The 23,055-nt window shown below is 49.1% G+C and overlaps 8 protein-coding genes across 9 annotated transcripts in view; 4 read left to right on the forward strand and 4 right to left on the reverse strand.

Moving 5' to 3' along the window:
* The window catches only part of LOC121603534 (thyroid receptor-interacting protein 11), a 43,748-nt gene extending 36,713 nt beyond the window's left edge, over window positions 1-7,035 (reverse strand). The window contains exons 1-2 of one of the 2 annotated variants that reach the window (XM_041932388.1): window positions 6,859-7,035; window positions 6,566-6,793 (exon numbers count right to left, since the gene is read on the reverse strand). In XM_041932388.1, the coding sequence (XP_041788322.1) occupies window positions 6,566-6,754 (189 nt within the window). In that variant the 5' untranslated portion in view covers window positions 6,755-6,793; window positions 6,859-7,035. Of the gene's footprint in view, window positions 1-6,565 lie in introns of both variants that reach the window. The other variant, XM_041932387.1, reaches the window with a different exon arrangement.
* A 413-nt stretch (window positions 7,036-7,448) lies between these two features.
* On the forward strand, window positions 7,449-8,473 carry LOC121588608 (ADP-ribosylation factor-like protein 2-binding protein). Its single transcript, XM_041906728.1, has 2 exons — window positions 7,449-7,640; window positions 7,703-8,473. Exons 1-2 carry the CDS (start codon window positions 7,539-7,541, stop codon window positions 8,039-8,041), a joined length of 441 nt encoding a protein of 146 aa, XP_041762662.1. The 5' UTR covers window positions 7,449-7,538; the 3' UTR covers window positions 8,042-8,473.
* LOC121588605 (nuclear pore complex protein Nup93-1) lies at window positions 8,115-11,292 on the reverse strand. Its single transcript, XM_041906724.1, has 6 exons — window positions 11,184-11,292; window positions 10,826-11,097; window positions 10,581-10,761; window positions 10,220-10,516; window positions 8,442-10,130; window positions 8,115-8,337 (listed from the first exon to the last, which is right to left on the reverse strand). The coding sequence occupies exons 2-6, from the start codon at window positions 10,984-10,986 to the stop codon at window positions 8,218-8,220; spliced, it is 2,448 nt and encodes an 815-aa protein (XP_041762658.1). The 5' UTR covers window positions 10,987-11,097; window positions 11,184-11,292; the 3' UTR covers window positions 8,115-8,217.
* Window positions 11,293-11,318: 26 nt separating this feature from the next.
* Window positions 11,319-12,785, forward strand: LOC121588606 (mRNA cap guanine-N7 methyltransferase). The gene is made up of 2 exons (XM_041906725.1): window positions 11,319-12,539; window positions 12,618-12,785. Exons 1-2 carry the CDS (start codon window positions 11,462-11,464, stop codon window positions 12,689-12,691), a joined length of 1,152 nt encoding a protein of 383 aa, XP_041762659.1. The 5' UTR covers window positions 11,319-11,461; the 3' UTR covers window positions 12,692-12,785.
* Window positions 12,786-12,853: 68 nt separating this feature from the next.
* Window positions 12,854-14,142, reverse strand: LOC121588607 (UDP-N-acetylglucosamine transferase subunit ALG14 homolog). Its single transcript, XM_041906727.1, has one exon. The coding sequence runs from the start codon at window positions 13,637-13,639 to the stop codon at window positions 12,968-12,970; it is 672 nt and encodes a 223-aa protein (XP_041762661.1). The 5' UTR covers window positions 13,640-14,142; the 3' UTR covers window positions 12,854-12,967.
* Window positions 14,143-14,750: 608 nt separating this feature from the next.
* Window positions 14,751-17,097, forward strand: LOC121588195 (protein arginine N-methyltransferase 1). Its single transcript, XM_041905877.1, has 2 exons — window positions 14,751-15,174; window positions 15,370-17,097. The coding sequence occupies exons 1-2, from the start codon at window positions 15,172-15,174 to the stop codon at window positions 16,477-16,479; spliced, it is 1,113 nt and encodes a 370-aa protein (XP_041761811.1). The 5' UTR covers window positions 14,751-15,171; the 3' UTR covers window positions 16,480-17,097.
* Window positions 17,098-17,158: 61 nt separating this feature from the next.
* Window positions 17,159-18,644, reverse strand: LOC121588196 (uncharacterized protein C18orf19 homolog A). The gene is made up of 3 exons (XM_041905878.1): window positions 18,542-18,644; window positions 17,708-18,453; window positions 17,159-17,631 (listed from the first exon to the last, which is right to left on the reverse strand). The coding sequence occupies exons 2-3, from the start codon at window positions 18,312-18,314 to the stop codon at window positions 17,366-17,368; spliced, it is 873 nt and encodes a 290-aa protein (XP_041761812.1). The 5' UTR covers window positions 18,315-18,453; window positions 18,542-18,644; the 3' UTR covers window positions 17,159-17,365.
* Window positions 18,645-18,719: 75 nt separating this feature from the next.
* On the forward strand, window positions 18,720-21,201 carry LOC121588194 (glycerol kinase 3). Its single transcript, XM_041905876.1, has 4 exons — window positions 18,720-18,939; window positions 19,053-19,739; window positions 19,813-20,644; window positions 20,732-21,201. Exons 1-4 carry the CDS (start codon window positions 18,856-18,858, stop codon window positions 20,941-20,943), a joined length of 1,815 nt encoding a protein of 604 aa, XP_041761810.1. The 5' UTR covers window positions 18,720-18,855; the 3' UTR covers window positions 20,944-21,201.
* Window positions 21,202-23,055: the final 1,854 nt, after the last annotated feature.

Raw genomic sequence — 23,055 nt, forward strand, 5'->3', positions numbered from 1 at the left:
TCCTTCACACGCAAAAATGCAGCGGTACAGGAAACAGGAAAAGCGGCCTCACGTTGCGACATCAGTGCAAACTTATATGAAAACGCTGTGGAGAGGGGGGAGGGGAGAGGGGAGGTCGTAACACCTCGCTCCATATCCCTCATAACGCTCCTGATCAGATTTCACCTGTTTTTGTCCGAAAAATGGTCTGAGTTCCAAAAACCAAACTGGAAATCGTCCAAAAATAGCTATATTTTGGCATTTAGTTTATTTCACATAAACATGTGTGTTGGGAATGAAATTCTACATGCACCCTCCATGGGGGGAAAAGCTGCAAAAAAGTTGATAACCACTGGGTAAGACCATAGAGCTGTGCAAAGGGCCCTAGTTACTGAGTTGAACTTAAGAATAGAATAGAATATTTGGGTTCCTGATAATAAATCCTAACATACGATTGGGCTTTGTCGATAAGTAACTGATAATGGTGATGTGGGTTGAGCTGGACTATAACAGTAGCGTTCCAAGGTCCTGTATGACATCATTACGAGATAGCTGATGGTCACCAAAATAATAGGCAAAAACTATTGGGTTCTCTTTGCGATTAAAACTAATAACGCTATATTTATCGACACATTAAGACAATTGATTTCGCGAGCAACAACCAGAGAGAGCAATTAACAAGTTTTGTAAACGATTACAGTCTTTACATATATACATGTTCATATACAGTATATTTCCGAGTTACTGTTGTCAAGTATCATCATGGCCTCTAACGAATTTTCATGGCCTCTAATGGCTCCCCTAAATCATGTTCCAACAATACAATCATTATGCTAGTTTCGGAAGGCTTCAAAGTATTTTGTAACACAATAGCAGCCATATTCTTTAGTATGTTTCATATTTTGTAACCATCCAAGCAAAATAAATGTTACAATCCTTTCGTTTTCAGTGAATATCACAATTGTTTTCAGGGTACTGAGAGAATGAAAAACATATGGAAGATGTAACAACATACAAATCCTTTACCTTAATGTTTTATGTCACGTTTCCAAGTGCAATAACAATTTTACAGTTAGCAGGTATTTTACGGGTAATCTTTGCACTGGGAAAATTCTTCAACGTGTACCCGTTGGAAAAATATTGTACATGTTCAAGGTACGATCAGGACTACGCACTGCTATGGGTAACATATATATTACGCTATGGGTAACATACATATTCTGCAACCAATTACTGCAACAATTCAAAAAGGAAAAGCATCACACAGAAACCATCTCAGTCGCAACTAGCTGTTCCTCGCAGTAACATTGTGTTTCGCGAGTTGTATCGTTTAACATTTTGATAGAAGAGCACAGTCAGCCTAAAGCCATCGTATCAAGTAGCACTATGGCCTCTAACAAATATCAGTCCCTGGAAAGAACATCGACATCGGATCCGAACATCGACGATATGGTATCGAAGCTGTACACAGGATTGTCCGCACTACAGCAACAGTCCAAGAACTTCCAGAAGAGAGACATTGAACAACTTCTGAAGGCAGCTCTAGGCTGCGCTGATAGCACCCAAAAGTATACACCCTCGTCGGATACTTCCAGTTTCCTGCACAGCGATGAAAGCAACAACAGCAGCCGGCTTCTGATCGCCTCGGAGAGTGACCACAATGACACCCAATCGAACCACAGCGAACAGTCGGAATCGACTCTCAACAACAGCCGAGGAGATACCATTATGAAGAAACTTCATCCGTCCCATCCACTCAGCCGATGGCATTCACTGGTTGCGGCGAACAACGAGGAAATTCCGATCGTGTACCACAAGAACATGGCTCGACAATTCCCGATTAAGGATCGCACCCCAGAGCAGATGGAAAAGCGTCGCCAAAATACGGAAGCAGCTCGTGTCAGCAGGGCAAAGGCGAAGATGGCTGAAATTATGATGGAGAAGGAAGCATCAGTGCTCAATACAGCCAATACATCCATCAAGCAGATGATCGCTTCACAACTGGCCTACGCAAATGAGCTTTGCAAGCTGCTGGACATGCCAATGGTAGAATTGAATACTTTCAAAAGAGTTGGGGAAGATATCGCAGAGTAGATATCACGCGTATATTTAGTTTATTTTTATTTTCAGAAAAATGTTAATCTAAAATCGTTAATAGAAGTTCGTTCAATGCTTCCACATAAGAAATCTTCCTTTGTTGATACCTGTTTACTGTCATCAAACCAACCTTGATCAAACCATCTATTCTAATCACTTTGAAAGCGTGATATCGGTTTTTTCGAACTCTTGGTTCTGCTACTTTGCATTATTTGAATATTTCCTACTTTCTACGAAGCGACGATACCATCCGACTTCTGATTCAACTTGAAGAGCACAATCACAACAAAACAAACGCCACCGGAAGTAGAAATTCGTCACTTATTCAAATACATCCCCTAAGCATTAGTGCTTTCGTGGAAGAGTTTTTGAATCCCTTTTTGTATCCGATTCGGCCTCTAGTGTCAGACTGCGTTTCACACGATCCTAGATATTTCTAGCAGTAACAACTGTCCCGTAGTAGCGTTAATAGTGTAGGTCAGATGTGTCAAACTCATTTGTTCAGCGGGCCATTTGGTAACCCCAATAGCCATTCGCATGCCGCAATATTTAACTGGAATATCAATGTAAAAGGTATCTTCAAATATGAATTGGATTAATCATTACTTCATAGTGTCGCGGGTCGCATACATAATCTTCGGGGGCCGCATACGACCCGCGGGCTGCCAATTTGACATATCTGATTAAACCAATGTGGCTTGGGCACTGATAAGATAGAAGATTTTATTAAATTATAGTTTTAGTATTTGCCATTAGACCATTCGGCCATTCGGGTCCGAGTCCTTAATACGAATGGATAAAATAGTTGCTTCCATTCGCTTGTTAGCAATTCCAACTAATGCGTCCCAAGACTTAAAAGTAATAGGATAGTATAAAATTAGGTTTACAAAAAAAGAAGCATTGGCTATGTTTAGTTACTTTGTGAATATAATATAAATTAATTTAGAAAGGCAACAATACGTAGAACATAAAGCGTTTATACCTAACACACGCTCACGAACACCAGGCTTCGCCTGTATCCCCTCCCCCCGTGCAAAGCAGTACGTCGTGTACGGGGTAGTGTTGCGGTAAAGGGCCGTGCGATGGCGCGTTTTGTTTCTTCCCTCCACTGTGGCACACTTTTTACGACCATTTTTCCATTACGATCCTATCCAAACGATATATCGTGTTGCACATGCTGCTGATAAGAGGTTTGAACTGAAACCGCCACCCACCCGCCGTACAGGTAAAGTGTGAGCAGTAAGCAGACATACGGCGCACGAGGAAAGCGCAACGATGGAACCGGCACCGGCAACAACGGACGCTAGTATCCGCGACGGAACACACTTGTGTCCACACACAAACAACACCGCTTCCAGTGCCCCCCTGCCCCAATCTGCCTCATGCCACACATACACAGATATACCAACACCCAGTTTTCATGAGACACTTTCCAACCAATTCGACCCAGCAGTTCGACCCGGCTGCTAAACGGAAACAACACCACGTACACGACCGACCGTCCAATAACAGTAATGTCATCGGGGGTGACGGTTGGTTGTACCGTTTCACTCAACCGCGACTCGTGAAGAACGTGAAACACAGCCTGCCTACCGGTGCAGGCCACGTCGGCAACAATCGTCGGTAACTTGTATGCTGGTACAACAGGGTAATGGATTCGTTGGGAAGCATGCAAAGACATTTCTAATGTATTCCGCACCCAGCAGATAAAACCGCCAAAACAAACACTTCCTTATGGTGGGAGTGATGAGCGAAACGAACAAAAGAATGCTTGTAACACGTGGTTGGGAAAATTATAAATTTACAATAATATAACATTATTCTGAAAAATAGGAGATTTGTTGTTTCAAGAAGATTTTGTGTATTAATTTTATATTTTAAAACGTAAAACGAGCCAAACGTCCGACTAGATGTTTAAATAAATTTAATAAATAGATTTTTTAGGTAATGAACATGAAAATCAACATTTTTAGTTTAAAAAAGGAAAACATTTATCCTTGAACCAATTTGAAATAAAAATACAAACTTTTCCATAACGGCAGCATTCAAAAAGTGATAAAAAAAGATAAAATAAAACATGCAAATAAGACTTCTCCTCAACCTGACCCAGTACCTCAAACCGAACCGTACAGTTTGACTGGTGCGGGTGGTATACTTTCTAGTTGCTCTTCCCGCACCTACCCCCTGCCTAATGCCCTGCCATAATAGTCCGTGGCCCACACCAAACCCACATTGCACCAGCACTGAAACGTCAACCATCATCATCATCATCGTCCACATCCGCCGTTGGCCGCGTGAGCAGAACAATATAGCGGGCTGCAGTAGCGGGAAGACCATTCCGGTGACGATTATCGATGCTTCCGACGTGCCCGCAACGGGCCACCAACGGCCCCCGACCGCCATACTCGGTGTAGCTGGTCGGCTCGTTGCGCAACGTTGCGGGCTCCAGCGCGTGAGCTCCATCATGCCTTATTAATCATATTTACAACCGATTTGCAGCCGCGTATCACATGTGGCCCGGCGGTACACAAATGCGAGCTTCATGGGCCGTGTAATTGCCGCTGCGAAAAGTTAGGAAGGAAATGGGCTCTTCGTACCTGGCGGAAAACCGCGCTTGGGTATGGGGCAGCCTAGAACGGATAGGTCAGAAACGGAGTGCGTTCGTGGTACGTTCCGTTTGAAACACTTCAACATCTAACGGCGGAGATGAACCTGATGGAGTACACTAGCGTGTACAAACACCATCGGACATCGGAAGCTAGTAGGAATAGTAGAGCCGCATGATGGTCGGTGCAGCACGCGGAGGGCCTTGAGCACTTGGCAAAACGGCCGGCAAGCAGTGTGGGCAAGCAATTATGAAATATTGTTTGTGTTGTATTGCTGCTGCTGATGATGATAATGATGATCATGATGTTGATGCTGCACAGCTGCAATCTGTGGTGCCCGCTTGGTGCGCTACCACCTAGCCGGTCAGTTCGTTCGATGCGCCTAGCGGACATGTGGGTGACACTTTTCACTATCCCTCGATCGTTTGCGAGGGTAATTAACTGCAAATGAACACCATTCGCTGGGGAAGTGTGTAATTATTGCCTATTTCATCGTTCTGGATGGAGTTATGGACCCGTTTGTATGTTTGAAGGCTACGTTTGTATGAACATTTTAGTTTACTATACAAACAAAAAATGAAACTTCTTTTTAAAATACCAGACTAAACTAACTAACTTGACTTAGATTTTGTTATTTTTGTTGTTTAATATGTTTATTGATATGGACGGTATTTGGGGCGGTCCCATCGTACTCGTCAACTCGAACGACTCAATAAAATGCCTGTCATGGGTTCAAGCCTAGAATGGACCGTCGTCCCCCCGTAGCAAGTATTGACTATTCGTCTTCGTGGTAATGGATTAATTTTCGAAAGTCTGTATAGGCTGGCATGATCGCATAGGACGTTACGCCAAACAGAAGAAGAAGAATGATATCGACATTTGTGTTTGTATTGTGTCCCATTAATTGTCTAGAGACTGATCAATCCGGTAAGAAAATCCCTGATATTCTTCTCTAACAATATGGATATTCTAAATATATTCCATATGAGCTGCAATGTGAATGATAAAGGCCCGCAGGATACGTTGGTTAGGGCATGTGTAGAAGATGCAGTAGTCATACTCACTGCAGGCAGGCTTTTATGAGCGAAACACAATCCCGACGTTAGGTGGAAGGTTGCATCGCGGTAGATAGATCAGGTTGAGAAGGATCTGTCGGATATTGGGTACAGACAAAGATGGAAGAAGGCAGCGATGGAACGTAACCATAGCCAACAAAAGAACGAGGAACGAAGAACATAGTCGACAGGGACTTGAGAATTCTTGATTTAACGGCAAAAGATCGGTGGCAGACAAGGGAGGCGAGCAGCAATCATTGATGGATCGAGCTAACTGAGTAGTAAGTTATTCATTCGAGTGGATCTTTTTTTGAGTTCTTTTAGACTCTATAAGAGAGGATACCTTCCAGACCAAGTGCACTAAGTGGCCACTTGGTTTGCGTAATGATTGATGAATTGTTTGATGGATTGAATTCATGAATTTGTCCCTGTTATAATAGTGTTGTCACAGTTCTATATCATCAAGGGATTGCAGTGTCTGATTAGGAATCGACTCAATGACCATGGGAAAACTTTAATTTTCAAAATATATCAAATTGCATACGTCTAGGCTATTGCTGATGCAATGCTAAACATGTGTAGTTATAGAATTATTTGCTTGTGCATTGTAAAACAGCAAACAATGCACACAGAGGACGGAGGAACTCATGAAATGAGGAACGAGAAGATTGATTTTAAATTGCGTCTTCCAGGCAACTGCTTCCTGCTTGTGAGTTGTGTGATCTACAATACTACAAGCTAGATTGTTTCGTGTTTCTTAAATCCACTGCTTTACATCGAAATGCTCGCGACCAAACCCCCAAAGCCTTTGGCACGGACATTGTTTACCTCTTGGTCTTGTGTTGCGCACAGGTCGGTAAGCTGGTCGATTTTTTCACGAGCGACACTTAGCTCTCGGGCAGGATTCTCGTCTGTCTCATCCTCGCCGATGATTCCTTCCGCAAAGACTTCCTGCGTAAAGGAGGTGATGGATCCCTTGACCTTGTTCAGGCTGTCGTTGAGCTTCAACCACGACATTCCGGTGGCTAGTAATGTTTTGTTCTTTCTCTGCGGTCACTACGAAACAAACACGTAAGCACAGTACGGGACAAATGCCGGCAGGCAGGATGGATTTGCATTACCGTTGTAACCGTATCGCGCACACTTATTGGCCAAACGCGTTCATCACACACACGGTACACAGTTTTGTTTGCACTTTGCACGATCCGTCTTTCTTTATTTTGAAGATTTGCACGAAAATTGCATGAAATTCAAACCTCCACGAAATCCAAAACAAAAACATTACACGCGATGACAGTTATGCGTTTCGCTCGGTTTTGACAGATTTGACAGTTGGCGCTGGTTGAGCAGCACTGAGCTACACTGTTAATAATGTTAAATAAATATTTGTCTCGAAACATTGGAAAATTCAAAGTTAGGTTTTTGTAAAATTAAATCAAAAATAATGTTCAATTCATGCTCCACTTTTCAAATTCTTCCTTCACTATGAAATGCTCGTTCGCCAATAGGATGTATTTGTGTCGTGAACTGTAATTAACCGTATCGTTCGTTTACTAAAATGTTCCTTTTTGAAAGCATTGTATGAACATATATTTAATTTAATTTTAATTATTCACATTATTTATGGTCATAAAAAGAAACTCAGTATTAAGCATTTGCTAAATGTTGAATCCGTAGTAATCCACCTGTTGCAAGTTTCCGGTAACTATGGTGCCAGAAGCATAAACAACGGTAAACATGACGACGACCGTTGTTTTGTGCAAACGCTTTTTTCTCCACCATCTATGACGCCCGGACAAAGATGAATTTTGAAGAAAACATAATTAAAAGACAAAATTCTAGCGAATACTTCGACACTGTGATCGGCCACATCGAGGACATAGTAATCGGCGAAGAGTTTCAGGTGAGGAGAGGTGAATCTACGTGAAATAGGTTCCCTTATTTACCCTACGCTTTTACCACCAGCGGATGGTCAATCAGTTCATGGAGTGCTACTACTACGAGTTTGAACCGGGGGAAGAGAACAAAATCATCTACACGGAGATCTACCAAAAGTATACGAACATGATCGAGGCGCACATCGTCGAACATCTGAACCGGAAGATGAGCTGCTTCGATATGGATCTGTTTGCGATGGAGCTGGAGAACAAAAAGACGCAGCTCGACGGGGAGATCTTCGAGCTGCTGTACACGCTGACCGACTTTCTCGCCTTCAAGGATATGGTGCTGGATTACAAGGCGTTCAAGGAAGGCGCATACGACGATCTGAGCAAGGGTATCAGCGTGACGGGTCTGCAGAAATAGTACCACCGGCACGGGTTAAGCGTCGTAGTAGGTTTGCCGATTTCTCACGCATCAGAAGGTTGTTACGAGTCACTTTATCCAACAGGTTTACGCATTTATTTTCGATTTGCATTGTAAGTGTACGAAGAACACGTTTAGCTTAAAAGATAGAAGGGTTTTAGGCAGTGGGGGCGCCCTCAGTGCATGAGGATTTCCGTTTGAATGAGCCTACTGTTGGTATCGCCGGGCATACGGTACGGCACCATCGCGGCCATGTTGGTCAGGGCCTTTGCTTGCTCGCGCAGATAGCTTAGTTGCTGTGTGTGTATGTGTATGTATTTGTGTTAAAGACAGAACAGAAAATAATCATTATTAACACATGTTGCGGTAATATGCTTTTAAAATACACTTGGTTACTTACGTTCTTTTTGCCAAGATCGTCGAATTTGGCCACATCCTTGCCCTTCATCGTCTTGTACTTCGTGTAGGCAATGTCCATCGTAGCGAGCAGCAGGTCGGGAATGACTTTACACACTTCACCGGACAAACGCTTAAAGTTGTTCACCGCCACGTCCAGATCGGACATGCGCAGTGGAACCAGCTTGATGCGTTCGAGAATGTCCATCGCGGATTGATGGTTTTTGCCGTGGTAGTAATCGAAGAACGCAGCCAACTCCTTCAGCAGATTGAACGTGGACCACGTCTGCGAGTCGCAGTTTTTCTCTGCCCCGGTGTACCGTTCGGTGAACTCGTGTGCCATCCGTTGAACGCGCTCCCGCAGCGAACCTTCCTTGTTGGCGTGATGCACCACCTGGGACAGCAGTATGGAGGTATAGCGCAGGGCCTGCTCCTGCTGAGAGGCTAGATCAAACATCTTGATCGCATCCTCAAACATGCCCTTCTTCACGAACTTCTCCGCAACCATTTCGCACACGGTGCGCGCGTCGATGTGCACCGTCTCGAACTGGTCGATCAAGCCACGCGAACGCATGCCGTCGCGCTGCATGCGGCCAAACAGCAGATCAAAGTCCCGGCACTCGATGGCAAGATCGGCCACACTGACCAGGAACAGATTGCGCCCCTCGCTGTCCTTCAGATTGCGCAAAAAGTAGAAATAGTGCAACGCTTCCGGTGGGTCGGTGATTTCAAACTTTTTCACGTACAGCATTATCAGACGGGCAATGTTTAACCGACGCATCGGGTGTGGATCCTCAAAGTCAACCGACAGCAGCGGTTCCTGCAGATTGCGCGGTCCACCGATCATGTGCAGCTCGTTGAGCGCCAGCCCGATGTGGACGGCGTGCACCCGGTACTTCTCGAAGCGGGACAAAAACTCGATGCCGGCCTCGTACTGCCCAGTGAGCGCCAGCAGCTGAAAGTACAGATGGGGCTGCTCGTTCGCGTTGTAGTGCTTCTCGCCGTACTGTTCCAGGATCATGCTCTGCAGCCCGGAGCAGGTCAGATGCTCGGCACTGTCATCGCCGTCGGTTCGGATCAGCGACAGCTGGATCCACAGAAAGTCGTCCGTCGTTTTGGCAATGTCCGCGTGCGGTTCCTGGATGTCGCAGCAGCCCACGATGCAGTACACGGCCCTTTTGTACGGGTCGGTCGCATTGCGTATTTGCCGCTTGTACTGCATGCGTATCTGCAGCTCCAGGCGGGGATTGGTTTTCTGCTCCGGATTGTGACACTTTTCCTCCAGCACGGCAATCAAATCCTCGTGCCCTTGTCCCGCCATCTGCATGCACTTCAGCGCGGAAGCGATGTCTCCGCAGCGCAGACAGTAGTACACCATCGGCCACAGCGGCTTGCCATCCACCTGCCCGTCCTGCAGACCGATAAAGGACGAGTTGAGGCCGTGGGTGGCCAACTTCAGCCCAACGAACGAGCCGACCAAATTGAGCACACTCGGTATGCCACCACGGCGTGCTTCACGCAGATGCTCCGAGATGACGGTTTGCATGAAAATCTTGTAGCGATTCTCGAGGTAGCGTTTCGCTTGGTTGATGAACAGATGCTGCGAGCAACGCACTTTCATCGGATCCTGGCTGCGAGGGATGGGCGTTACGTTCGTCATGTACTTCATCACCTCCCATACATCGTTCACACGCTACAAGTTGAAGAAGAAATTCAATTATCCGCTGCTGGGGGGGGGGGGGGGGGGGCTTATCGAAGCAGGTAGGATGGAGTTGCACTCACCGAATCATTGAAACTTTCCGCCACCTGGGCAAAGCGTTGTATTAGCGACGGACGCATGGCCCCCTCACACACCAGCTTGTTGTACTCGTGCACTTCTCGGGCGTACGCCATCTCCTGGCTGTTCAGTGAAGATCGGCCACCGAACGTGGTTTCGTTCAGGATGGTCTGCTCCGGTCCCTTGCGGATGTCAATCCAGCTCTGCGATGGACCGATCAACGCATTCATTAGCTTGACCTTTTCCTGCTTCCAGTCGTTCATCATGTGGTCCCATTTCTGCGTTTCAGCGGACAGGTAGGACTGAAATGCGAACAGCACGTTAGCGTTTCTAGACAATCCGAACTCACGTTTCACGGGTACCTACATTCTTGTGCACCTCCTCAATCACAGCGAGGATAGCATTTTCCTTCTCGTTGCGTAGGAAATTCTGTACGTCCGTCGTAGCGATGGGATCCAGCGGCTCGAAGGTTTTGCGCGAACTGAGCGTTTCCAGCTTTTGCGATATTTTTGGCAAATCAATCCCATTCGATCCTAGCAGGATGTGGCTGTTGGAAGGATTGGTATAGGTCGTTAGAAGCAAACACCAATGGCAACATTCCCACTACTTACGCCTGCATGTCCTGAGCGCCCGTTTGCGTTACGCGCGAGTGCAGTTCCTGCGTTGCTTGCAGCACCTGCGGCAAGGTGCGCTCGACGCGCGGCAAATCATCGGAAACTTGCGTTTCATGGGTCAGCTTTTGGGCTTGCTGCAACAGTGCGTTAAAATCCATCTTCGATCGTTCCGCTGCGCTGCTGGGATGGGTATGAAAAACAAACTTTCCGTGCTTCCGCTTACCAATTCACCATAACCTCCAAATCCGGCACAAACATTCGACCGCAAGCTGTATGGGAATGTAAACAAATAATCGGTGAGTAACCACATCGTTTTCGAGGAGAGCACCTTCAAATGCGGTAGTACAACACTTACCGTGCAGTTTTGGTACGTTAAAATCAGTATTTTTAACAGTTTCAGCTCATTTGGCCTCAACGTTTAGGCGGTTTTATTTTCTATGCGGTCCGCTTCGGCTCGCAACAAAAGTGACGTTTGATGTGCGTCAAAATGCCCAAACGTCAAAGTTCTGATGTCAAACGAAAACACAAGTTAAAAAAAAACACACTCGCCGAACTCCAACCAAAGGAACGGAGAAACGCAGGAGTTGAGCACAGTTCATTTTCTATTATCGTAGTTTTGCAAGTATACCAATAATGTCGGACTCGGAAGAAAGCAGTACCGCCCCGACGCAGACCACAGATACGGAGGAACAAACGCAGCAGGAAGGGGGCGAAAATGGAGAAAAGAAACATAGTGCGATCGTGGCGTCACATTACAACAAGCTGGAGGATCGTGGACTGGTCGCTCGGAAAAAGTCGAACATCTACTTTATGCGCAACTTCAACAACTGGATCAAAAGTGTGGTCATAGACAAGTACACCACGCTGGTGAAGGGCAGGACACCGCTCGGCTCACCGTTCCGGGTGCTGGATATGTGCTGCGGGAAGGGCGGCGATCTGATCAAATGGGCTAACGCGAACGTGACGCACCTGATCTGCACGGACATTGCGCAGGTCAGCCTGGAGCAGTGCGAGAATCGCTTCAACACAATGGACCAATGGTCGCGGGACAGTCAGCGCCGGCCGAAGGTGGAGTTTTTCGCGGCCGATGCGACCCTGCAGCAGCTCCGCACCAAGTACCGCGATCCCTCGATCAAGCTGCACCTGGTGAGCTGCCAGTTTGCGTTCCACTACTCGTTCGAGTCGTTCAAACAGGCGGACTGTATGTTTAAGAACGCGGCCGAATGCCTGGAGGAGGGCTTCTACTTCATCGGCACGATGCCGGACGCGAACGAAATCATGAAGCGGCAGCGAAGGGCCATGTCGGACACATTCGGCAACGATATCTACCGCATCCAGTTCCTGTGCGATACGGGCAATCCGCCGCTGTTCGGGGCCAAGTACAACTTTCAGCTCGATGAGGTGGTGGACTGTCCCGAGTTTCTGGTCCACTTTCCCACGTTCGAAAAGCTGGCGCTGAAGCACGGTTTGCGGCTGGTGGAGCGGAAACGGTTCGAGGAAGTGTTTGACGAAAACAGCAGCCGGAAGCAGGGACTGCTGGAGAAGATGCAGGCGCTTGAAATGTACCCACCACCGTACGGCCGGTTCAACGAGGACGACCAGCGGAAAGAGCCGGAACAGTATCAGCATGCGGAGGAGTACGGCCGGCAGATGTCCAACCGACATCAGTTCCGCGTGGGGACGCTTTCGCAGAAAGAGTGGGAAGCAGCAAGTAAGTGTTGGAACGTTGGTGCCCACCCCGAACGGAGTGCATTTGCTAATCGCGCATCCTTCTGTTGTCTTTTTGCAGCACTTTATCTGTTTTTTGCATTTCAAAAAATGAAGACCAGTTACGACGCGAACGGTATGCCGGTCTATTCCTGAGTACGCCAAAATGGGTGGTGCTAGATTCTAAAACAAATATACATTTGGTAAATAAAACGATATTTAAGTATCGGAGCATGTTGCAATTGGAAAACGGTACTGGTTCGGTTCAATTTGGCGAATTTCTTTCTGGGAGAATCGAGGAGCGCACGTGCATTAATCCGTTAAACCTGTTATATTGTGCTCATTGGTACCCTTTGTGAACATTTTAGTAATGATTAAGTTAAGCCGATCGTGCACCTGTTGCTTCGTAACTGGGCTCGCTGTGGAGAGGCGTTACAATCGCCCAAAGCAACGCACGTCTTGCCGCGTGGTAGCCGTCCGCTCGAGCAGCTCCGGCCACTGCACCACAAACATGTCCACGATGTAGAGCAGGATGCGACCGCTCAGCGAAAGGCTGCGCACGCGACAGAAGCTTTCGACGAACACTATTCGACATTTGGTGTTGAGGAAGAGGAGGCGGGCCAGAAACGCGACCAGACACACGGGCACACAGGTGCCGGGACCGTTGGTGAGGATTAGCTCCGGACGGGCCTTCAGCACGATCGGCACGCAGCTCAGCAGGGACAGCACGGTCGTCGCCACGGAACTGAGGTAGCTCTGGTGTACAGCCCGGCTGCGCGGAATCGTGACAATTTCGTACGTTTGCTTCTGCGTGTCGGGCTGCCGCCGTACCTCGCTCTCGATTACTTTCACGACGCTGGTTTTGTCCGTACTGGCGATCACGTACTGCCGCGGAGAGTAGCGCTCCCCGTCCAGGCGCTCGACAATGCGCAACATTTCGGCCGTGTGCCCACCCGATCCCATCACAATCATCGTGCGGGCGGGTGTGGTGCGGGGCGGCACGCCGGTGCCATTCTGGCCACGGCGCACTGAAACGAGCAGCTGCACCAGCCGTACCAGCAGCAGTCCGCCCAGGAACAGCAGTAACGATGCTAGAAACGCCATGCTGCGATGCTAACGATGATGGGGAATGATGGGAAGTAACCAACTTTCTTCCTTCCACGAGTGTTCGCTCACTTTCTTTTGCCTCGCCAAATGATAACCGCTCTAATTTGCAGTCCACCTCATCACTTTTGTTTACACATCGTTTGCACACGACGATCGATCGATTTGTTCGCTTCCAACAGGGCACACCAGCTGCGATCGCGCCCTTTCGGGGTTCACGCGACACTCGAGGAAAGGTACGCGTTGAAGTCTGGTGTGCTCGCTACACAGATACGATGTATCGCAGATCCCAAAGGGATGACCCGCCAACCTGCTTGATCGATGAATGGAATTCCTGTATCGGGACCGATGCTTTCTTTTTTCCTACATAGCGCACCAGTGGCGGGGGAACACACAGGCATGCGAGTGTGCGTGGTGTGTATGCTTACGGAGAAGGACGTAGAAAGCGCACATCGCGATAGGCAAACAGTAGGGGGGCATATATGCCATCCGCGATTGGGAAAGATTGCTGTTGGAATCTGTCAAAACAGATGAGGTGGTGTGCATCTTTGGAAGGGGAAGGGCGCGTGTCTTTGTCCATGTGTGTATGTGTGTGTGTGTTCGCTGGGCTACACGAGGAAAGTATGCAAATAACGGTCTTCAACCCAACGAACGCACTGAATTTATGTTTTTGTATTTTATGATGCAAAATATGCTGCTCAGCATGTGACAAGCTGGATTGGGTTAGGTTGAAGAATTTACATATTATGCTGTATGCGCTCCCAAACAACATTTAAGAACAGAAATATCGGGCAAAGAGGAACGGGCTCACGCAAAGCATTGTGTTTTGTAGTTAAGTTATTAAATTGTCACTTCAAATTGATTCCACGTGTCTATTTATTTATTAATTTGACAAATAATACAAAATAAAAATTGGTTAAAGTAGTTGTTTTCATTAGTTTTGCTATGTTTAATTATCCTTTTTGATTCTTTTACAAGATTATTTTTCAAACCATGCGCATCGAAAGTACCTCCGAAATACAACAGATGGCGCTCGAGCCATCACATAAGCACATGCTTCTGGTGGTTAACTGACTGCGCTGTCTGGGTTTTGCTGTTTGGGTAGAGACCGCTAAAACTCAAAGCATGCATGAAGCTTGTTCTCCGATTCGGTGTTCCTCGTGAGATGCTTTCCGCTGCCCAAACAAAAAGAGCTAGCAATTAGTACTGTAAGCATCTCGTGAACACAGCAAGCGTGCAAAAGCGTGCCACGAATTTGTATCAAATTCGCGTGGAAAGTGTTTTACAGCAAGCCGCGGAGAGCGTTTTGCATAGATAGTTGTAAATAGCAGCCAAGGGGAACAATCGATTCCGGTCCTCATCCCCGAGACAGTGCCACCATTTTCCGTGTGTGCATGTGTGAATAAAAAGTCTTTGTGCGAGATAGAGCCTTGGTCGAGCCCTGCCCCGGGTAAAGTGTGTCCAGTTGGAGTGCAAAACTCACGCTTGCATAATTAAATAGTATTTCACACACCGTTTTCAAGTTGCAAAGTATGGTAAGTGCCGGGTGACGGGTGGGGAGGGGAGGCAGGGGTTGAGCATATTCGCTGCCCGCGTGTTGAGGTTATGTGGGTTCACGGGGAAGAAGATTGTTGTGTCTTGTTCTGCGCTCGCTACATTTTGCGCTCTCTCTCCCTCTCTCTTTTTCTTTCCCTCCCTCGTGCGCGTTTTGCGTGTGATCCACATTGCAGGCTAGTACGAGTACCGACGTGCCGATGGAGTCCGTGGAGTCGACCGGACCGGCAACAACGGGCGCAGCAAGCCCGAACACAGTGAACGGCAACGGGAACGACCTGGCCACCAACGCAGAGGACATGACGTCGCGTGACTACTACTTCGACTCGTACGCACACTTTGGCATCCACGAGGAGATGCTGAAGGACGAGGTGCGCACGCTGTCGTACCGGAACTCGATGTACCACAACAAGCATCTGTTCAAGGGGAAGGTCGTGCTGGACATCGGGTGCGGTACCGGCATCCTGTCGATGTTTGCGGCGAAGGCGGGCGCGGCGAAGGTGATCGCGATCGAGTGCTCGAACATCATCGACTACGCACAGAAGATCATCGAGGCGAACAACCTGCAGGAGACGATCACGCTGGTCAAGGGCAAGGTGGAGGAGGTGACACTGCCGGCCGGGTACGAGCAGGTCGATATCATCATTTCCGAGTGGATGGGCTACTGTCTGTTCTACGAGTCGATGCTGGACACGGTCATATACGCGCGCGACAAGTGGCTGAAGAAGGACACGGGCATGATGTTCCCGGACCGGTGTACGCTGTTCGTGACCGCGATCGAGGACCGGCAGTACAAGGACGAGAAGATCAACTGGTGGGACGATGTGTACGGGTTCAACATGAGCTCGATCCGCAAGGTGGCGATCAGCGAACCGCTGGTGGACGTGGTGGACCCCAAGCAGGTCGTCACGAGCTCGTACATGGTGAAGGAGATCGACCTGTACACGGTGAAGAAGGAGGACCTGGAGTTCGAGTCGCCCTTCTATCTGACGGTGCGGCGCAACGACTTCGTCCAGGCGCTGGTGACGTACTTCAACGTGGAGTTCACCAAGTGCCACAAGCGGCTCGCCTTCAGCACCGCCCCGGACGCCCCGTACACGCACTGGAAGCAGACGGTGTTTTACTTCGACGACTATCTGACGGTGAAGAAGGGGGAGGAGATTCAGGGCACGTTCAAGATGAAGCCGAACGTGCGCAACAACAGGGATCTGGACTTTACCATCGATCTGCACTTTAAGGGCGAGCTGTCCCAGGTGGACGAAAAGAATCACTACCGGATGCGCTAGAGCGGTTGGTGCGATATCCGTCAGCAGAAGTAAACAAAAAAAAGCCCACCACCATATAACCGCAGTACTTCCCCTCACCCCAATCTTCATAGAATCCACTCTGCCGCCCGGGATGGCGCGAACGGAGACAAGCAAAAGGGCTCGGAACGGAGTACGACTCGTATAATATCAAACCATTTTTCGCGATTTCGCCTGCGCTATCCAACAAACCTGTGGTGCCCCCATTCCACTGGCCAAGTGTTTTACCGTGTGTGATACGATAGTTTTAATACTCGTTAACATACACCACAGTATCAGTCCGCGTGTCCCCGCGTCCCCACACGCCATTGCGTGCCGGAAGCGCTGGACTTTCGCGAGGAACGTGTTTTATGTTATCTGAACTCCATGCAGAAGACGACGGCGGCGGCGGCGGCTCCATCCCCCTACACACCTATGCGCGTTCGCAAGCAGCTGCTGCACTTACTGCAGCGGCGCGTAGTAAAATTAAGTGAAACAACCACAACACAATATTGACCATTGTATCCGAATGTGAAGTAACGCAGAATCTAGGCATGGAAAAGGAGAAGGAGGGTGCAGACACACAGTTAAAATATACCGAACGAATTGATGATAACTGGACGTGTGGTTGGCGTGTTGGTTCTTTCCGTGCCTTTTTGGGGGAAACAACGCTTTGGGAGCATAACTTTAACAACATTATATTAGCACTCGTTTTTTTTCAATCACCCTAAAGCCTAAAGACCGTTCCGCCGCTAAGCGCTACCCAAGCGATAAGCGATCTTCCAGCAACAACCCACGCTTTAGAAGCAGCAGTGTTGGTAAAACGGCCCGAAACAGGGATAGCCCCACACCCGCATGAACCTCATCGGCTCTCCGCTATTGCTATACGCTATTTGTCATGCGTCACGCTGCTGGCCGCGGTCGTTGTCGAGGAGGATTTGCCGTCCTTGTCCTTCATCTTTAAATCGCTCATCAGATTGTTTTTCTTCTCGGTCAGCTGCTGTTTGCGGTCCTGAAAGTCTTGCTTCTTTTCCGCTATCTTCTCCTGGATGTTTTCCTTCTTGTCTTTGTACATCTGCACCAGCCGTGCCTTTGAGGGTATCGGCTTGATGTAGCCCCACTGTTCGAGGTATTTGATCGAAATGGTTGTGCCGCCTGTTGGGTGGGTGAAAAGAAATAATTCAGTAAAAGAGGCTTCTTGTAGCTGTGCAGCACGTGTAGTAACGCTTACCCAGCGTAACGGTGTACCGCGCCGGGGTAGCTATTTTGTACAGCAGGTAGGCGATGGCAATGTGCCCCAGGCTGGAGTCGCGCACCGGGTTGATCAGCTTCTCGGACACGCCGAGCGATTCCAGGATTGCGATCACGTCGACGCCACTGGTCGAGGCGTAATAGAAACCACCGAACCACATTACCGACGTGAGACAGTGCACCGGTACGAGCACGTACCAGTACTCCTTGTACATCTTCTTGAACCGCGCAAAAAGACCAAGCTTCTCCGGCGTGGCTGGGTCGGCCAGTGGGTCGACGCTTTCCTGCTGCTGGTCGTTCTTCGGATCTTTCTGCCGCCGCAGTGAGTCGCCATTGGTGAAGGAGCGTACCAGCAACCCGTTTGGGGGGACACATGTACTCCATATGTGACACGGTTGCTGCTGTTTCGTTCGATATCGATCGTTGTTGTGATACAATGCACCAGAGGCTGCGTATCTGCCCAATGCACCATACGACGACGACAGGTACCGTGGTGCTATGTTGAACAGCTTCACGGAAGTGGATTTCGGTACCTTTAGCGCACCTAGCGACGACCAGCGGGCCATACGTAGTGCTATCGCGGCCATGGTGGACGTATTTGCACTGCTTTCTTTTTCGTTGGTCTGAGGCGATTCAGTCGGGAAAAGCACGGTCACGTTTCAGAATTGGTCGGGATGATGCTTGACCATACTTTGCTAGCGTACGGTGCCCACAATTTACGCAGTACTGAAAAGCGCGCCCGATGCAGGAAGCACGGTGGGGATAAGGAATGTTGAAAATAGGCTGGTTTTGTAATCGGACGGATTATATTTACGCTTATGGGTGGGATGCGCTCGTCGTTGTTATCCCTTCTCCCCGAAAGCCGTGGAATCGCATGCACTTTCTTTTTGTTTGCGGGTTTGTTATGACAGCAGCAGGCCATTTTCGCCCGTTTGCATAACTGGGCGGGCGAAAACCAACGGCTGTCACGCAGCTGTCAGTGGCATCGCATAACAAAATCAGCTGTGTGCATTTTGTGCTGCACGTACTTTTCCCCGTACCCGTGGACGCTGGTTTTTTTTTAAACGTGCTGTAATGTAAAACCATAATTTTTACAACTACCCCATCTGCTCCCCGGTGCACTGCACGATGAACGGAAACGGTGGGCATCGGAGCAAGTTCGGCTCGCTGATAGCCGTGCTGTACGTCGGCCACACGAGCTGCAAGTGTTTGGTAAGCTGATGTCCTTACCCCACACCCGAGCATCCTTTCGGGCGCCCCAGTTCAAGGATAAGTGTGGCGTCGCGTATTGATTTTCATCTAAAACTCCTTTTCCTTACGCGCAGATTTACGCAACCAGAAATGCGGAGGTGCTCACGTGCCACGAATCGTCGCTCGAACCGTTGTCGCCCCAGGCCGGGTGGGTCGAGTTTGAACCGTTGGCCCTGTGGGCGACGGCACGCGTGTGCCTGGAGACGGCGGTACAGAATCTGATCATACTGGACATCAACCCGCACGACATTGTGGCGGTAGGGGTGTGCAATCAGCGCGAGACGACGGTGTTGTGGGACCGCACCACGGGCGAACCGCTGTGCAATGCGATCGGCTGGTGCGACACGCGCACCTCGAGCGTGGTCGGAAGCATCCTGCAGCGTGTGCGGGGCAAGAAGCACTACCTCAAGTCGGTGTGCGGGCTGACGGTGAGCAACTGCTTCAGTGCGGTTAAAATACGCTGGATGATGGAGCACGTCGACGGGGTGCAGCAGGCGATGGACGAAGGGCGGGCCGCGTTCGGCACGCTGGACAGCTGGATCATCTGGATGCTGACGGGGGGCGTCGAGGCCGGCATTCACGTGACGGACGTGACGAACGCTTCGCGGACGATGCTGATGAACCTGGAGCGCCGCGTGTGGGACGAAAGGCTGTGTCGATTCTTTCGCATTCCAAGCAACATTCTGCCGGAGATTCGAAGCTGCTCGGAGGTGTACGGATACATTAACGAGGGCCCGTTGAGCGGGACGCCGATCGCAAGTGTATGGTTAAGGGTTTTTTTTTACTATATTAGCACCGTTTCCGTTTGCTCATTGCTTTTGCCTTCTTTTGCAGTGCCTGGGCGATCAGCAGGCTGCCCTGCTCGGGCAAATGTGTCTGGGCGCAGGGCAAGCCAACTGCACCATCGACGAAGGCATGTTCGTGCTGTTTAACACTGCTCGAGAAATCATTGATTCCGACCATGGGCTGCTTTCGACCGTGGCGTTTCAGCTTGGGCCCCGTGCCGACCCGCACTACGCACTGGAGGGTGCGATCGCCCATGCCGGTTCTTCGATCGGTTGGCTAAAGCGTACGCTCGCCCTGGACCCGGTCGCATCCGACGCGATGAACAGCAGCGCCAGCGCACTGTTTCCCGACGGCCCTGCCAATACTCAGCTGATGGCTTCGTTCTGCTCGGCCGTCAGTTCCCCGGTTCCGCCGTACGGCGAGACGAAGACGCTCGCCGGCGGCGGCGGCGGCCAACGGGGTGGTGTCATTTTCGTACCTGCATTCAGTGGATATTATACGCCGTACTGGCGGTACAAAGCGCGGGGCATGATGTTCGGCATAACGCTGCAAACGACGCCGCAGCAGATTCTGGCCGCCGCCCACGAAGCAATCTGCCACCAGGTGCGCGAAGTGTTGGAATCGCTCGCCAAGGATTGTCCCACGTGGCCCCGGCTGGCAAAGCTTACCGTCGGGGGCGATCTCAGCGAACAGCGGGCGCTGGTGCAGCTGCTATCGGATCTGAACGGGGTGCTGGTGGAGCGGCCGCAAACATCGACACCGGCCTGCCTCGGGGCAATGCTAGCCGCCGGGCTGGCCACCGAAATACTGTCCATCGATCAGTTTCGCCAGAACTGTGTGCCACCGATTGATTTGTTCAGTACCGCGTTTAATTCTAGTCGTAAGTTCTTATACACACACACTGCTTAGCGTTGAGATGCAATGCGAACGATTTGTTAACGTTTCGCTCTTTTTCGCTCCCCCACAGAAAGGGATATGAAGTTCCGCCGTTGGAAAATGGCTGTCGATCGGTGTTTAAACTTCGATTCCGTGTCGGATAGCGACCCGGTGAAGCTGATCGGCGACGGGCGTGATCCGGATTCGTACGTGCGCTGCTCGATCCCCGGGTCGGTATTTATCGTTTCGTCGTTTGTGCTTATTGTGGCCGCCCAGCTGATGAAGCAGCACGGTTTCGCGTAGTTCCGTTGGGCCTAGGTGTGTGTGTGTGGAATGCCGTCGTGTGGATGGTCCTGCCCCGGTCCTGCCAATCGCGCAAGTTACCAGATTGAGGTAGTATTAGGCGCTGTGTAGCTTTGTTCCTGACCGGTTCGTTGTTTGTTACCGAGCACAAATTTGATGACACACTCTTTCGTGTACGCTTGCAGCAAAATATGACAAGTGAAAGTAATCGAAAAAAAAAAAAAAAATCGATAAAATAAAACCCGTTTGATGCTGAAATTTGTCCGTTTTTTTGCCCACAACCTTGAAGATGATTTGAAAATAAATTTGATCACTGATTCGCACAAAAAACAGCTTTGCCAGCTACAGTTCAAACACGAAAAGATGTCGACCGTTAACCTGATTAGCACCATTGGCAACGTCTAATTTAATTTCTTCTAATACGCAGCTACGGCGCTACGGAAGAATCTTCCCCGCTGTATGCGCGTAATGATGAGCCAGCCGGACGATGAGAACCCCTTAATTGAGCATGGTAAAGAATGCAGACGGCGCGCTAGACCCACTATTTGTTCTAGTGCAACAAACGGGGTTTGTTTTTTCGCGATCGACCGATCGAACTGTGATTGATTTTGTCCGAATGCTCCAGCAGCAAGACTAATGGGCTGTTGTTCCTGGCTTATTACTCGAACGTAACATCTTGTTTCCTGTTGCCTTGTCGCTTGTCGATCGGCCCAGGTACGCTTGTTATGCTGCACGATGATTCCGCACAGCGGGATGATCTTTCCCACCTTTTGCGAGACGCGCTCATGCCCAAACCCAGCGATCGTTCCAGCGAGCGTCGATCTAATTTACCGTAACATTGTTAGATGCTGTATCCAATGGCTTGAAATCGGTAAACACTGGCCACACACACACACACATAGCCATACGGTCGTTCGGTTGATCGCGCCAAGCGCCCGCTCCACGTGTAGGATCAACCCGCGCTTGGGAGAAAATGAAGAGTTTGATAGACGCATGAACAGAAAACGATGACGTTATTGTTTCTTGCTGCAATTCTTGTTTTGTTTAAAAAGCTTTGTACACTAGGCCAACGTACATGGATTTTGAATTAAAAAAAAAACAATTTTTTTGTGCGTGTGTCTTGAATGGTTTTTACACACCTCGCGTAAAAGGGAATGCTTTCCTGTTGTCCAGTTGAACTCCGTGCCCGTGCGGGTCCAGGGAGTCCGTTGGCTTACAAAAAAAAATGGGTACCGTAAAATTTGGCCCGCTTTCAATAAGCTTGTGTGGGGGGCAGGCTGGAACACTCTAATGTGTGGCTGTCGTTTTCACCGGTTATACATTGTTTTTATTCCTCCTTCCCTCGGGTACGCGCAGTTATATTGGCAATAGAAATTAAAAACGGGCCAGCGAGTGAATTACCGAACCGGTAGCCGGCCACCCAGCCCGGCAGCTGAAATCAGAAGCCTAGAACGGGTTCGATTTTCGCATTCGCGATTCGAGCGAAAGCGTGTGGAGCATTTGAAACACAAAATTTCGACGTTAATTATGACGGCCGGCAGGAAGGCAAAAGTAGATCCCTGCCACCAATGGATGGACGCGCCGGGGCCTCAGGAAAGTATGTTAATTCACTTCCATCTTTGGAGCACGCGAGCGCGCTTGTGTGTGTGTGTGTGCGTGGCCTTTATCCCGTGCTGTGTAATAGTTGGGATACTAAGCCATGTGTCCAGCTGAGAAGAGAAGGGAAACGAGAACATCGCAAACGGACTCGAAACGGGAGTGTTATCGGAAAATCGAAAAGTAGGACACGTGCCATGCATTTGTTGATAGCGGCGATCCATTTTCTGGGTGCTCTAATAATGGTGGCTACCGATTGATCTCACCACGAGGGTGACGAAGTCTGATGGACTGATCGGAATATAGAAAAAGATAGCTTAAAAACAAATCTTGAAAAAACGATATGATGCTGCGAATAAACATTCTAGCAGACAATCACACAACACCCACAGAATTCTCCCTCAAAATCACCTCGGTCTGTTCCTCAATTCAATCTTGCTCGCCCAGAAGCTGCGATTATTGAGCGAAGAAAATCGGCTGAAAACTATTAGCCAGTTGGAGAACTATTAGCTTCGT

Source organism: Anopheles merus, chromosome 2R (genome assembly GCF_017562075.2).
Source record: "Anopheles merus strain MAF chromosome 2R, AmerM5.1, whole genome shotgun sequence".
Classification (NCBI taxonomy): domain Eukaryota; kingdom Metazoa; phylum Arthropoda; class Insecta; order Diptera; family Culicidae; genus Anopheles; species Anopheles merus.